General features: G+C 31.6%; 2 protein-coding genes across 2 annotated transcripts; one reads left to right on the forward strand and one right to left on the reverse strand.

Annotated features, from left to right (window-relative positions):
* Positions 1 to 458: 458 nt before the first annotated feature.
* BDR25DRAFT_295648 (uncharacterized protein) lies at positions 459 to 1,085 on the forward strand. Its single transcript, XM_033688862.1, has 2 exons — positions 459 to 698; positions 802 to 1,085. The coding sequence occupies exons 1-2, from the start codon at positions 510 to 512 to the stop codon at positions 1,045 to 1,047; spliced, it is 435 nt and encodes a 144-aa protein (XP_033542036.1). The 5' UTR covers positions 459 to 509; the 3' UTR covers positions 1,048 to 1,085.
* An 18-nt stretch (positions 1,086 to 1,103) lies between these two features.
* On the reverse strand, positions 1,104 to 2,154 carry BDR25DRAFT_306834 (uncharacterized protein). Its single transcript, XM_033690714.1, has 3 exons — positions 1,970 to 2,154; positions 1,541 to 1,912; positions 1,104 to 1,492 (listed from the first exon to the last, which is right to left on the reverse strand). Exons 1-3 carry the CDS (start codon positions 2,021 to 2,023, stop codon positions 1,127 to 1,129), a joined length of 792 nt encoding a protein of 263 aa, XP_033542037.1. The 5' UTR covers positions 2,024 to 2,154; the 3' UTR covers positions 1,104 to 1,126.
* Positions 2,155 to 16,014: the final 13,860 nt, after the last annotated feature.

Genomic DNA, 16,014 nt, shown 5'->3' on the forward strand with positions numbered 1-16,014 from the left:
AGAAGGGCGGAGTCTGCGGATTTTGTAGCCCGAGGGTAGTGGCCGTGGACGTGTGGCAAAGATATAGGCAGCTGAGCGGTAACAGGCAGCTGAGAGACGCGAAATCGACGGTACACCCGGTGACCGTAACCACGGTAAGCATAGAGCGGTAAATGCACAATGAGAGTGAGCCGCTTGATATCTGTTCATTCACGGGGGTCGACAGCCAAGGGAGACTGTGTGGAGTGTGGCAATAGCGACGGCAAAGCCGAAGACAAACGTCAAGTAGATCTGGGAGGCTCTGTGGGGTGACGCGGCAAGCAGCAGAGTTGTCGATAACCAACTGACTGGTTGGGCGAGGCTGGGCAATTTAGAGGGCGAGAGGAGGTCGAGATGGTATTGAGGCTCAATAATGCATCCGGTCTCCTGGTACCGATGCCGACGAAGTCCCCATGAGCACAAACTGGGGTCAGCCCTGCCACTCTTCCTGTCGCATCGCATCCTGCACGCACATCCGTGAATCGGACATCATGGTGCCCAAAGCCTTTGAAGCAGGTTATCCGAACACTGTCGGTTTTCGAAAGGTTGTCAAAGCTACTATTCTCGTCAAAAAGAAGGAAGGCATGTCCGATGAGGCCTTCATTGAGTACTACAACAGCGTGCATGCTCAGCGAGCCGTTCCGATTCTACAACGTCATGAGATAATAAGTTATAACCTTGTATTGCTACCCTTCTAATTCTTGACCCTGTTCGGATAGGGGTTCAACTGTGTCCTCGAATTGCGGTTGTAACTCGAGAGCGCTAATCCGTAAGATGAATTAGACTTACCATCTGAATCGCGATAGGAAGATGATCCAAGACATTATGCACAATAAGGCGAAGCTACTGGACTACGATGCCATCTGCACGTTTGTGTTTCCGAATTACATGGCTCTGGCTAAGTTTCTGTACGATAAAGATGGTGCGGAGCTCAACGGAGACCACGAGAACTTCATGGACGACAGTCAGATGCGGATGATGGTTGGCGACGAGTACATGTTAATCGAGAATGGAGAGAAAGTGGGGTGATCAGTAATTCATAGAAGAGGAGACTAGAGAATCAAAACCCCGGGTATCTAATATTTCTCTGTGAATTGCTTATGTTGGTTCACCGCCGACCCCTGCCTCTGCCTCTTCCAGCAGAGCCTCGAGGAGCCTTTGGCTGCAGACAGTCCCTATTTATGTGTCCTTGTTTTCCACAATTGTAGCACGTCATGCTATTATTCCCACGCCCGCCGCTACTCAATCCGCCCGAAATCGAAGTGAGACCACCGAGATCCATGTCTTCGTCAATCTTGAAGGGCGCTCGTTTGGGAGGCTCTTTCTTCTGAGTCTTTCGAGCTTCACGTGACTTCGGAGCAGCCTCACGCTTCGTCTCTCGTATGAGTGCTGCAGTTGCATCCTCCGAATCACAGTCATCGGACTCAGATTTTGAGTCAGAATCCGACCCGGAACCCTCGGTCGCAGTCGACGTCTGAAGAGCGTCAGCATTCCCTCTCAGTTGAACTCCAGTCAGACATGCCTCCTTCTTCACACCCCCCCCAAATTGCATCCTGACCGGCTTCATTTCGCCCTCATCGCTCTCATCATCATCCGCATCAATGGCCGCAAACCCTGCATACGCGACACTCATTGCTTGGGGTCTAGATATCTCTTGTAGGTCCTTGAAGCTCAACACCCATTTTGTCTCGCCGGCTTTCGCAGCAGCCTTGTCAAGCGCATTTTGCCTTTTTTTCTCCTCTGCTGCAAGTGCGGCTTGTATGGTTTCGTGATCTGGAGTGTACAGGGGACCTGGAGCGGGGGTGACGTCAGATACACGAATGCGTTTCGATAGTGGTCCATTCGGTGTCGATAGACCTGAATATGTAGTTTTAGCAGCAGAGCGCTGCATGAACTTGAAGTCGCATCAGCAACATTTGGACATAATAGCCACTAACGAATGTCTCTTTACCTTCATTGTCATGAGCCGACTCGACATTGTCTTCGGTGTGTTTGAGGCTGACATGGTGGACTAGATATGAATAAACGCAAGCTATAGGATTAATTAAAGTGAGGATATGCAGGTGGGTATTAAGACTTCCAAGGTAGGAGTGCAGTGGCGCTCCGACTTCTTCGAGCCTGAAATGGAGGAAGCAGCGATCAATCCAGAAAGTTTAGCGCTTGGTCCACTGCCAAGATCGCCGCGATATCAATGATCCGGTAGGGCTAAAATTCAGTACCATGTTTTAGCGCGTAATGCACGGCCTCGCGTAATGCACAATTTTAGCAATCAGCGCCTTTCACTTTTAAAGCTCTAGAGACTTACATAAATTATAAGTTATATAGATTTTTTATTATAATACTAATTAAATGCTATAAATTCTATTTCTAGTAATAATTTACATGTAATACTTTATAAAAAGGTTAATTTACCTACTATGTTAAGTTCTACTTAATGCTAGCTCTCTGTCACGATTGTGCACGAGTAAGGTTATAGAGCTTCACAGAGGTCTAGTTTAATTACTACGTGAGGTATTATAGTAGGTACAAGACATTATGTAAGGAATAGGAAAGTTTAAAAAAAAATTAGTAATTAAATACTTAGCTTAAAAGTCTAAGCACTTTAGGTATAAATTAAGCCTATTTTAAGTTTAGTTAGTGTTAAAGCAGTTTATGCTTAAGTTTATATCTATGTTATGTTATATTTATATTAGACGTGCACTAATAATACTCTAGTACACGTCTAATACAGTTATGTCTAGGATCTAAAGAGGATACTGTAATAGTACCCCCCCCCTTATTAAAAAAAGAATTCTTTATATTAGTAGTTTTAGCATTAAGTTATTTTTATTAAAGTATAAGTTTAGTTTAAATAAGTATTAGGTATAAAATTAAGTTACTATAAAGTTTTTTTCTAAGGCTTTTATAAGTTTCTATAACAGTTTATTATATTTAGTTTATTTTATAAGGTATTTATAAATATGTTTTTTTTTATTAAACTAGATCTATTTAACATCTTTTATAACATATTCTAGTTTATTATTTATAATAATAAGTTTAGGTAGTAGGTTTAGCTATCTAAGTAGATAGTTAGATTTAAAGGCTACTTAGCGCAGTAATAATACGTGGAACACAGAGTGTATCTTTATGCTGTTAGGTAGAATTAATTAGTAAGTATATAATAAGACTATATAAGCTACTATAAAGAAGCTAAAGTTTTTCTAATTAAGTTTTTTTAATTATTAGTTTATTTAAATATTTCTAGTGTCTAGCTAGACCTTCTTACTAGCTGTATACGCAGGGGCAGAGGTTTAAAATTAGTTTACATACTCTTATTAAAAAGCTTAAGCCTATATAAGCTTTTTATAAATATATTTAAATATATTTTAAATTTTATTAATAAGTTTATTTATATTTATTACTTATATAAATTAATAAGTTAGTTAAAAGGTATTTATAAGTAGTTTAAATTCTATTTAAAGGTAGTATTTATAGTTTACTAAAAACAAAGATACTTATGTTAATTTAGATATTATGTTATTAGCTTTAAACTATGCTATAGCTAACTATTTTACCTAGTTATCTTACTAGTAGTTTATGTATACTTATAAGACTTATTTTATTATAGTGTTTATGTTCTTAGTCTAGCTATTAGTCTCTAGGTAAAAAGCTATAAATAGATAAAAGATAATTTAGAGCTATTTATAAAGTTTATTCTAGAAGGCTAAAACAAACTGTGTACCTCTGTCTAATATAATTATATTAGGCAGGCTATAGTAAACTTATACATATTAGTAGAATAACTAGGCTATATTAGGGGCAGTTATAGAGGAATATAGTATTAAGTGTTAATACTTAGTTAAGTAATTAACAACTACTATAATATTTATATACCCTTTAAATAAAAGTAAGTTTATAATAAAATTAATTAATATATCTTTCTAAGCTTATTTAGAGATTAGAAGTAGTTTAAGTAGGCTATTATACCTTTTTTAAAAAGCTTTTACTTTACAGCAAGTATAGCAACATAATATATATTAGCATATAGTATAGAACATGCAGGGCTAGTAGTACTCTCTTTGTAGTAGGTTAAGAGTCTTTTCTCTACCTAAGTGTCTTTTAATAAGTAAGTTATATATAATTTAAAGTAGTTTAATTCTTAGTTTATTAGAATTAAAAATTATAAGTTAGTTATAGTAATATAGCTTACTATTTTAGTTTTTATAGTTAGCTAGTGTTACCTTCTTTAACTAACTAGCGCTGTTTTAAAGTAGGTTTAAAGTTTTTTAGATAAATTTATTATTTAGATACTTATTAGTAATAATTTAATTAATAATTTAATTTATTTTATTTAAGTTAAGGTCTAAAAATAGCTTAAGTTAAAGTAGAGTTTAATATTAAGCTTTTTACACTTTTTTTTAAGTAGGGATGTTTTAGAATTACTTTATAAAAGCATCTAGTTTCTCTCTATTTTAACTAAAATAATAAGTAATCTTAAAATTAAAATAAGATAAGTATTTAAACTAATAAGCTTATTAGTAGCTAAGTTATTTTATAGTTATAAAGTACTATAAGTTCTTATAGTTAGATAAGACCTATATTAGATGCGCTGCACCTTCTAGTTTAGGTTGCTATTATTTAAAGCAGTGTACTATAGTAAGTAATTTTTTATTATAGATTTTATAATTACCTTCTGTAAGACTTATTCTTTTTAAAAAGTATATAATAGGCCTAATAGTCTTATCTAGCTTAGTCTAAAAAAAAACTCCTGCTACTACATAGTCTAAGACATTAGCTTTTATAAGTATTAGTAGTTTAAAGTTAAAGTAGTAGAGTATTAAAGCTTTAGTAAAGGCTTTTTTTAGCTAGTTAAAAAACTATTAGTAATTTAAGTTAAAGTTAAATTAAACTTTTTTTTTAGTAAGTGTAATTATAAGGCTTACTAGCTATAAAAAGTTATTAATAAATTATTAGTAAAAGTTAGTAAATTTTATAAAAGCTTAAACATTCTTTATATTCTTTAAGTATTGCTAATCTAGCATAGTGTTACAATCCTTACTCCGCGGGAATGGTGTTTTGCGGAGTACAACGGCCTATGTGGGTGTTAATAGAGAGGGGTGAGAACTTAGCTAGATCAGGTGTACAGTCTGTTAAGCAGAGTAAAGGATGGTCAGGGTTTATAAAGGCAGGCTGTAGTTTGTCCCTTTTAGCTGTATAGATAGCTAGGTTTTTACTAGTTAGGTAAACAAAGGTTAGAGGTATATATATTATAAGATATACAAGGCAGCTTAATTTTCTTTAGAAAGGAGTTAAGCTTCTTAGTTTATTATAAAAAATAAACTAAACATTAATTATAACCTTCTAACTATAGTTAGGATTAAGACTATATACATAGGGTTTGCATGCGTTTGCATGCATTGCATGCGTTGCATGCAGTGTCTGCTTCTACCTGCAACGCCTGCACTGCCTGTGATGTCCTTAGTCCTTATTAGACAGTGCATTCTGCTAAGGTTTTATCTATAAAGTAGAGCTATTCTTTCTCTGTTTAGTTATAAGGTCTACTAATTGCAGGGTTAACTGTTTTCTATCTAATGTGTGTAGAGTTGTGTGTAATAGTAAGCTAAGTTCCTACAGCCTGTCTGTTAGCTATAACACGCAGGCTCCCCTTCTAGTTAGCGTCCTTGCTGTTATGTTTTTCCTGTTGTAAGCATTAGGTTTTCTTTTTAACTAGTGCGTGTCCTTTAGTAAATGCCTAATGTATGCTTATCCTTTTTAACTATGCCTTATTAGGTTTCTTGTCTTTCTGCTGTTAATTGTTGCCTTTGTACTGTTGCCTATCTTAATCCTTATTGTTGTACAAAAATGCGTCCTTGTGGTCCTTGCTGTTTGCATAGTACTCCCTGCGTGATGTCCTTGTTGTCAGACAAGTGTGTGGAATGCGTGCAAAAGGGTGGTTGCTGCAATGCTTTTGTTTCTAATGCAGCCTAGGATTGTTTAGAGCGTGAGAAGCAGAAGTTGCGCAGGGAGCTAGAGGCAGCAACAGAGAAGGAGATAAGAGAAAAGGAGAGGAAAATGTAAAAGTAAGCTAAATCTCTAAGGCGTCTTTAGTTTTTTATAGCTTAGCAAGAACAGGTTTAGAAACAGCTAAAAGTGTTAGAGAATTAAAAGGCAAAGTATCTAGAAAAAGACCTCTTATTACTAGATAAACTTAAAGTGCTTAAGGTAGAGGCAGTAGGCCTCTCTCCTTCTTAGCCCGCCTTAAAAGGTTAGGGGCCTTCCACATTACAGCTAGCTAATGCTGCAGTTATTTTAGCTAACAAAGGTGTCTTCTAGTTAAAGGAACTTTTGCCTAAGTAGTTTAACTTAAAAGGCGCAAGTAATACTCCTATAGCGCCTTCTAGGTGTTCTACAGGTTTGTGATAGGTTCCTAAGTGTTTTTATAAGTTAGAAATCTAACCTACTTTATTAAGTAGTAGTTCCCTTCTTTATCTAAAATTTTTTTAACTTTGTATTTAAGTTCTTTTTTATTCTATCCTTAGGTTGCTAACAGAATACTTTTAAGTGCTAGTTCTAGTTTAAAGACGTGGAACTATAGGAAAATTTTTATATCCTTTAGTAGTTTAAGTTTGCATGCCTCTAGGCAAGTTTAAATAACTTTATAAGGTCCTATTTATTTTTTAGCTAGCTTTTGTGCTAGTTAGAGGTTCTTAAGATTTATAGTATCTAAATATATGTAATTATAAGGATGTATTTCTAGTGCTATTTATTAGTGTTAGTTTATAGATGTTTCTATAGCTTCTGCTGCAGACTAAGCTTCCTTACTTAACTTTTAATAGATTTCTAACAGTTGTGTTGTCTAGCTTAGGGCTTCTAGTAGGTCTGTTAGCTGGGTTCTAGAGAGCCTGTACTGGTGTGGGTATCTAAAGTTTGCCTTGTACGGGGTTATTTTAGTTGCGGAAGATTGTGTAGTGTTAATAGCTAACTGTGCTATTAGCAACTATTCAGGCTAATCTGTTTGTTTGTACAAGATGTATTTTTGTAGGTACTTTTCTATTTCTGCGTTTATTTGTTCTGTTTGTCTATCTGTCTAGGGATAGTAAGCTGTGGAGAGTTTGTAAGTTATTTTAAGATATTAGATTATAGTTGTCTAGTATTTGCTAGTAAAGAGTTTGTCTCTGTTTAAGATTATAATTTACAGGCATTTATAAGTTATAAAAAGGTTTTTCTTTAATTTAAACATAAATTCTTTTATAGTTATGCTTTTTTCTATTGCCTATATAAGAACAAACTTTATAGTTTTATTAACTACTACTATAATTATGTTGCAAAGTCTTTCTGTGCTAGGTTTACGTGAGGGTAGTAGTCCTGTTATAAAGTCTATTGTTATTATAGTCTAGGGTTGCTCTAGTGCTATAATTAGTTAAAGTTGTCTATATAGTTTATGTCTTTAAGAGTTGTTCTTATTACAAATGTTGTATTCTTGCAGTACCTTAGTACATAAGTATTTTAATTATAAGATATTTCTAGAGATTACTTCTTTTACTTTCTTTTAAAGCAATCCTATTCTAGGATAGCTAAACATTAGGGCCTTATAATACTTTTTAATAAGGTTTTTTTATTCTTATTTAGTAATTATTAGGGAGCAGATTAGTCCTTTAGGTTCTAGTCTGTTATATATTAGGCCCTAGTTAGTTTCCTTAAAGATTGCAAATTCTTCTGTGTCTTCCTCTAGTTTGTTAAAATAGTTAGAACGTCTGCTAAGGACATCTACTTATTAGTTACTGCTTCTAGGGACGTGTTTAATAATAAAATTAAACTATGCTAACTCTATTGCCTATTATACATGCATTAGGGAGAGTTTCTTTGTTGTTAAGAAGGTTACTAGGTTAGCATAGTTAGTATATATAATAAATTATTATCTAAGCCCTTATAACTTAACTTTCTAATTTCTGTAAGCGTTAACTATAGCTTTAAGTTCTTTGTCTAGTATAGTATACTTTTGTTCTGCAGGGGCGAACTTTGCTAAATAGTATGCTACAGGGTGCTAGTAGCTGTTCTCTTATTTCTGTAGAAGGGCGGCTTCTTTAGCTTATTTTAAAGCGTTAGTGTGTACCTTAGTTTTAAGCGTTAGGTTATACATTTAAAGGACTAGGTAACTAGTAATAATTTTTTTTAACTCTTTAAAAGATTTATTTATTTTAGTTATCTATTAGAACTTGTGTAATGCCTTTTCTTTTGTTATAGCGTTAGTAAGTAGAAGTGCTATCTTAGAATAGTCCTTAATTATCCTTTATACGTATCCTGTTAGTCTAAGAAATCCTCTAATTTTAGTAATAGATTTAGGGACTAGCTATTTAAGTACTTTAGTTACTTTCTTTAGGTCTATCTTTATCTAGTCCTAGTTTATAATAAATCCTAAGTATTCTATTTCTTGTACATTGAATTCGCATTTTTCTAGTTAGAGGTGTAGGCTGTATTGCCTGAGGCGCTCTAGTACAAGTTTTACTTTTAATATGTAGTTGTTGCAGCTTTCTTTTGTATATATTAGTATGTCATTAAGGTATACTAGTACAAATATGTTAAGGTACAGGTTTAAGGCTGTGTTAATAACTCTTTAAAAAGTTACAGGTGCGTTAGTAAGTCTAAAGGGCATAACAAGTAGTTTATAAAGTCCTCTAAAGGTTTTAAAAGCTGTTATCTATTTATGTCTTTATTTAATCTTTATTTTATTAAATCTATCTTAGACATTAAACTTAGTAAAGTGTTTAGTTCTTTTTAGTTAATTTATAATATCTTAAATTATTAAAAGGGAGTATTAGTTTTATATAGTGTTATTATTTAAAGTTTAATAATTTTAACACACTTTTACTTTACTATTTTTCTTTTTAGCAAAGACTACTGCTAATGCTACTAGGCTGTTGCTTTCTCTAATATGCCCTTGTAAAAGCATCCTATTTATATATTTTTATAGTGCGTCTTTCTAGGCTTTAGTTAACAGTTAGAGTTTATAGGCTTTTAACTAAGGTTCTAGTTTAAGGTTAATAGCATAATCCTATAGTTAATGCAGAGGCAGTTCTCCTAGGTCTTCTAGGGTTTTAAATATATCTTTGTACTCCTTATATTCCTTAGGTAGTTCTTTTGTTTTGTAGGCAATTCTATAGATTTTTACCTAGTTAAGGTCCTGTTTCTTTTAAAATTTATTAAAGGATATTTCTTTTAGTTTTTTTTTTATTAACTAAACTACTTAGGCTTTTAGTTCTTAGTAAGGGAACTTTTTTAGTTTCCTTTTCTTAGGGAAATATCTGCTTCCTTTCTTAGCCTGTTAGTGGAAGGTGCAGGAGTTATTGTGGCAGGCTAACTATGTTATCTAGGCGTAGTCTTCTTTTGTTATAAGGGTTATAGTTTGCTAGTTAATTATTAGGTTATGTCTATAAAGCTAGTTATATCTAAGTATTATTTAGTATTTTTCTCTAAGCAGTAGAATGTTAAAAGATATCTAGTTGCTAGTTTCTTTAGTGTTTATAATAAGTTTATAGGTTTTAAGTTATATCTATCCTGCTTTATATTTAATTAAGGAGGTGTCTGCTAGGGTTACTTTAAAAGGTTTTTTTTTACTTTTAAAGGGTATTTGTTTCTAGTTAACCTATGTAAAGTTAATTGCTGTAAAGGTACATCTACTGTCTATTAGTGTAAAGCCTGTCTATTTTTGTCCTAAGCAGGTAAGCGTTACTTTTATAGTTAGGCTTCTGCTAGTGCCTTGTTTTACAGCAACAAGGGTACAGAGTTTGTAGGGAATTTTAGGGTAATTTATGCTGTTGTCCTCTTCTACTTTAAGAGCTTTTTTATAATAGCTTTTAATTTAGTTAGATTGTATTTTATATTCCTAATAACCTTATATTATACATTCTGCTACAGTGCAGTGTTAGTCTTTTATCTTATAATAATACAGCATTTAGTTGTTTTGTTAATAGGCTCTCTATTAGAAATAGTAGAATGCGTAGTTCTCTTTATTTTTGCATTCTGTCTAGGGTTTTAGCTTATGTTCTGTTCCTGTGTTACAGTGGGTACACTAAGGCATTTTGCAAGTTAATGCTATTCTAGGGAGTGTGTTATTTGTAAGCTTGCTTGCCTAGATTCTATATAGCTACTAGCTAGCTTTATGTTTAGTTAGCTAGTGTTTTAGGCAATACTTGTTAACGCATAGATACTAGTTGTAAAGACAGCTTCTAAGGTTATTTTAGACTAGTATTAGCTAAACTTGCGTCTATCTTAGGTATTCTTTTGTTTAGACTATCTGTAGAGGGTGGCTTTAGTATGTGCATTAGAACTTATTATGTCTTTAGCTTTTACATAAGATGTAATATCCTTTTTGCTAGCAGACTTCTAGGTCCTTTTGTGTAATTACTAGTGCTAGAGGGGGTGTGTTAGCTCTTTAGTTGCAAGGTTTTAGAGTTACTAAAAAAGTGCATTACTAGTTAGGGCCCTTTTTTTTGTTTAAGATTTTCTAGAACATTTTCTATTATTCTTTATTATTTATTACAGCGTAATAGGTTTTAGCAATTTCTTTAATTATACTATAGGTGTCTGTGTTGTTGTTAATATATACTTTGTACATTATTATTTTGCAGTCTTATAAGCTGTAAGTGTTACTGCACTTCTAGCAGTCTCTGTAGTTAAATTAGTATTATAGTTCTTAGGCAGAGATTCCTGTTATTAGTTATTTTAAGGGAAATAGCTTTTTTCCTTCTTTTATGTTTACAACATACGTTGTTGCCTAGGTCTAGCCTTGCTATCCCTTATAGACAGCTGCCTGCTCTAGTGCCTTAAATACTTTGTTGTTGTTCTAAACTTTAACCTTCTAGTATTCTGTCTAGCATCTATTAGATTTGTAGTTGCCTCTGCATTACTAGCAGAGGTTCTTATTTAGTTTATCTAAGATTTCTAGTCTTGTTAGACCCTACTCTATATATATTACTTTTATAGTTAGTCCTTTATTTTTATTCTTTTAGTTAACAGAGTCTAGGCATTCTTTTTTATAATGTCCTACTTTTTTATAGTTAAGGCATACTTTTTTCTTAAGCTATTTCTGTTATTTAGTACTTAGTAGTAGCTTTTTGCTATTTTAAAACTTACTCTTTTTTTTAGTTAAGCCCTATGTATGTTTAGCATAACTAAGATCTATTAGTTTGCTGTTAAACTGTTAAGTCTTCTTCTTCCTCTAGAATACTTCTAGTTTCTAGGGTGTTATGCCAGGGCGCTTCTTGTGAAGACGTTTCTAATGCTAATTATTGTACGTGGTTGCTCTTTTTATGTATTCTTTAAATTCTTCTAGTTTGCTGTAGTGCATAAATTTGTCTTTAATTGCATTAGAAAGTCTATTATAAAACATCCTTCTAATAGCTGCTTTGTTAGTCTATCTGCTAATAGCTAGTTGTTTGCAGAAGCGTGCTGCGTATAATTAGACAGTGCTTTTTTCTTGTTGTAGGGTGTCTATTCTGTTAACTGCCTTTTCCTTCTAATTAGCTTAGCTATAGATTATTATAAGGGCTTGTTTAAAGGCATTTATACTTTAAAAAATTTCTTAAGTGTAAATAAGAGGAATTTCTTTAGTTACTTTATGTTTTATCTAATTATCTGCGTGTGGTTAGAACTAAATAGCTAGGGGTCCTTCTAGGTAGAGTTCTATCTATAAGATTATTTCTTTATCTGTCTAGAAAGCGCCCTTATTATACTGCATGTATAAATAGCATTAAGTAAAGAATAGCTTAAGATCTTTAGCTGTGCTATTAAATAATTTAGGTAGGGCTAGGCGTAGTAACTTCTTTAACTTAATACTAGTCTTTTCTTTAGCAGCGTTGCAGAGCTTAGCAACTTCTAGATAGAGGGTATAGAGTTATTAGACGTGTAGTTATTATTAAAGCTAGGCTCTAAGTGCTTCTATTTCTTAATAGAGATATTATATTTATTAACTATGTTCCTCTTTATTCCTAGACAGGGTTTTACTAGTGCTGGCCGCACTAGCTCCTGTTATGCTGATATTAAGGGAGGTGTAAGGTGCTATACTTTTAGAGAGAGGTGGTAATTAATGTTACAATCCTTACTCTGTAGGAATAGTGTTTTGCAGAGTACAACAGCCTATGTAGGTGTTAATAGAGAGGGGTGAGAACTTAGCTAGATTAAGTGTACAGTCTGTTAAGCAGAGTAAAGGATAGTTAGGGTTTATAGAGGCAGGCTATAGTTTGTCCCTTTTAGCTGTATAGATAGCTAGGTTTTTACTAGTTAAGTAGACAAGGGTTAGAGGTATATATGTTGCAAGATATATAAGGCAGCTTAATTTTTTTTAGAAAGGAGTTAAGCTTTTTAGTCTATTATAAAGAATAAACTAAACATTAATTATAACCTTCTAACTATAGTTAGGATTAAGACTATATACATAGGGTTTGCATGCGTTTGCATGCATTGCATGTGTTGCATGCGGTGTCTGCTTCTACCTGCAACGCCTGCACTGCCTGTAATGTCCTTAGTCCTTATTAGACAGTGCATTCTGCTAAGGTTTTATCTATAAGGTGGAGCCATTCTTCCTCTGTTTAGTTATAAGGTCCACTAATTGCGGGGTTAACTGTTTTCCATCTAATGTGCGTGGGGTTGTGCGTGATAGCGAGCTGAGTTCCTACGGCCTGTCCGTTGGCCGTAACACATAGTCTAAACTTTAATAAGGTCTATTTAGATGCTATCTATAAAGATTACATATCTTAAATATATAACCTTTAATTAGTAGAACTTGCATTTATCTATATTAAGTTACAGACCTGCTTCTTCTATAGCCTTTAGTACTAGGCGTACATGCTGTTTGTGCTTTAAAAGGCTATTACTATAAATTAGAATATTATTAATATATATAGTGCAGAACACATCTAAGTAGAGTTAGAGCAAGTTATTTATAAAATGTTAAAAAGTACTAAGCATGTTAGCTAAGCTAAAGGGCATTACTAGGTACTTAAATAGTCTATATTAGGTCTAAAACACTATTAGCTACTTATTACCCTTTACTATTTTTAGCTTATTAAAAGCAGTAATAATATCTAACTTTATAAAATACTTTACTTTACTTAGTTAACTTAAAGTTTTTTATAAAAAAAGAATTAAGTATTAGTTTTTAATAGTAACAGTATTTAGTTTTTAGTAGTTAACATAGAATTAAAGCCTACTCTTAAGTTTCTTTATAAATAGTATAGGTAACACTACTAGTAAAAAGCTAGCTTAAATAAACCTTTTTTTTAGGTTTTTATTAAAGTATTTTTAGAGCACTTTTAATTTATTTAGCAACATCTTATATAGTAGCTTATAACTAAGTTGTTTACTAGGCTTAAAAGTTATCTAGTAATTATATAAATATTATATTAAAAGCTTATTAAACCTATCTTAAAAAAAAACATATAATAAGTTATAGTAGTTTTAAGAGACTATTATTTTTAAGTTAGTATGTTTTTAAAAAGCTAAAGCTTAGTCTATATTAGAAATTATAACTATATAGATTTTATAATCTAGTTATTAAGCTAGAGTTATAAATAGAGCAGGTTCTATATAGCAGATGTCTATCTACTATTTAAGTTCTAGTTTATGTTTAAATTAAGTAAGTAAAAGTTTTTTAAAAGCTTTCTTTTCTTTAAGTTTAAGTAGTTATTAAATTATTTTACATAGCTTATCTTAGTAAAAGGCCTAGCTTATTAGCCTTACTTAAGTAGTTTTTTTTTAAGTTATTAAAAAGTAGGTTTAAAAACTTTTTATATTAAGTGCTATTTAAGTATTATTTAGGTGTAAGTGTAAGCATATGTTTTAGCATTAAAAAAAGTTAAAGTTTAAAACTTACTCTTAGTAATTAAAGGTAACCTTATTCTAATACAGCTATAGTTATTCTAGAATTAAGTTATAATGTTCTATGTTTATTACATAGAGCTTAATCTACTCCTTATAGTGTTAGTAGGTAATTATAATAGTTATAGTATAAAAGATAAAACCTTTTTTAAGTTATTTTTTATTAAATCTAGTTAAGTAAATTATTTAAGTAAGTAGTGTTAATTAAAGATTTAGTTTACACATTAGTTTTTTATTAATGTAACTTATACTATTTACTTTTAAGTTAATAAAAGCTTATATTAAAGCTAATATAGTTCTTTATTATAAACATATAGAAATATTAACTTAGTACTTTTAGTTATTAGTAGGGGACTTAGCTTATAAGTTAGTAGAGATCTAGTGTTAAATTAGTTTTAAGAGGTAACTTAGCTCTAAAACAAGCCTTTTTATAGGCTCTTACTGCTATAGCTGCAGCTATGTTAAAAGTAGTAAAAAAGATTAGAGCTTAAATATAAGTTAAAGCCCTTATAAAAATAAAAATAAAATAGTAAAAATCTTTAATAAGTGCTAGCAGCGCTACTTATGTAGACTTAAAGAAAAGAAATAAAGCAGTTTTAAAAAATATAACTATGCTTACTATACTTAAAGTATTAACTTTTTTTTTTATAATTTTTACACTTTTTAGAACTAACTAGAGCATAATTTAAATTAATTTTTATTATATTAAAGTCCTTATTTATAACTGCACTAGTTTAGGGGCGTATTAGGGCTTATATAGAGAGGAACTTTATGTTATTATTATAGGTAGCAATTAGGTTTACATACGCATTAAGGTTGTTTAAAAGGGGTTCTCCTACTATAGCACATTATAGTTTAGTTAAAAGGGAGTTATATAAAGCTATAATTAGACCTATCTTATTTAGGCCTATATTAGATGTAAGTTAGTAGAACTTAGTAAAGTATAAAGTAAAGCTTTTTTTTTTTTATTATAAAGTGTTTAAGTAACTTAAGGCTGTTAACTTTTTATTTAAGTCTTTATAAGTTACTTATAAAAACACTATAAATTAATCTAAGTTAATAATATTCTTATTTATTAGTAAGTTAATTAAGGCTGTTATATTATAGTTAAGTTAAAAGTAGGCATATAGTAACTAAAAGTGTTTAGAGGGGAATTAGTCTATGTTTTCTTTAAGTTTATATTAAAGCTTATGTAGAAAAGAAAGTAGGTCTTTTTATTTTTTATTAAATAGTAAAGGATTAAGGAGTTAGTTAGATTTTATTACTAAGTTAAAAAAGTTATAAGTTATAAGTAGTGTTAAGTAGAAAAGAGTTAAGCTATCTCTAGACTTCTAGATAAGCTTTAAGGCTAGTAAGTTCTTAGTTTTTACTACTATAATAAAAGTTAAGGTAGAAATAAACTACTTAATAATATAAAGCTATTTTTTAAAGTTTTTTTAAAAAGCTTTAAAGCTTATAACATAGTAGCTTTTTTATAAAGTAAGCGCTTTTTAAAAAGCTTTTTAGCTTACTTTAATAGCTTAAAGTTATATAAGTACTAAGCTTATTAAATTAAATTTAGAGGCTATTCTTAGCTAGAGTTTTAACATAATATAATGTTATAATTATGTATAAGTAAGGTTATAAAGCTTTATAGAGGTCTAGTTTAATTACTACATAAAGTATTATAGTAGGTACAAGACATTATGTAAGAAATAAAAAAGTTTAAAAAGAAATTAGTAATTAAATACTTAGCTTAAAAGTCTAAGCGCTTTAAGTATAAATTAAGCCTGTTCTAGGTTTAGTTAGTGTTAAAGCAGTTTATGCTTAAGTTTATGTCTATGTTGTGTTATATTTATGTTAGACGTGCACTAATAATACTCTAGTACGCGTCTAATACAGTTATGTCTGGGATCCGGGGAGGATACCGTGACACTCTCTTTTTTTAATGCTGCATTATTATTAAAATTCTCTAGCGCACTAGCAATAGGTGTAGAAGCTTTCTGCTTACTCTTTATTACCTACTAAAAGTTATTTTTAAGCTGTTAATTAACCTGCTAGGTAAGCTCTACCTTCTTTTATTAAGCTGCTTTTGTCTTAAGCTTCTGCAGGTAAGCCTTTTTTACTATTAACGTACTTCACAGGCGAGTTGCTTACACACCT

The sequence above is a fragment of the Lindgomyces ingoldianus genome (assembly GCF_010093535.1).
Source record: "Lindgomyces ingoldianus strain ATCC 200398 unplaced genomic scaffold BDR25scaffold_40, whole genome shotgun sequence".
In the NCBI taxonomy this organism is placed as follows: Eukaryota; Fungi; Ascomycota; class Dothideomycetes; order Pleosporales; family Lindgomycetaceae; genus Lindgomyces; species Lindgomyces ingoldianus.

Coding starts and splice junctions, on each gene's coding strand:
- BDR25DRAFT_295648 (XM_033688862.1), top strand. CDS start 510: ATGGTGCCCAAAGCCTTTGAAGCAGGTTATCCGAACACTGTCGGTTTT. Junction 699..801: donor AGATAATAAGTTATAACCTT/GTATTGCTACCC, acceptor AAGATGAATTAG/ACTTACCATCTGAATCGCGA.
- BDR25DRAFT_306834 (XM_033690714.1), bottom strand. CDS start 2,023: ATGTCAGCCTCAAACACACCGAAGACAATGTCGAGTCGGCTCATGACA. Junction 1,913..1,969: donor GTCGGCTCATGACAATGAAG/GTAAAGAGACAT, acceptor TGCGACTTCAAG/TTCATGCAGCGCTCTGCTGC. Junction 1,493..1,540: donor GGGGGGGTGTGAAGAAGGAG/GCATGTCTGACT, acceptor GACGCTCTTCAG/ACGTCGACTGCGACCGAGGG.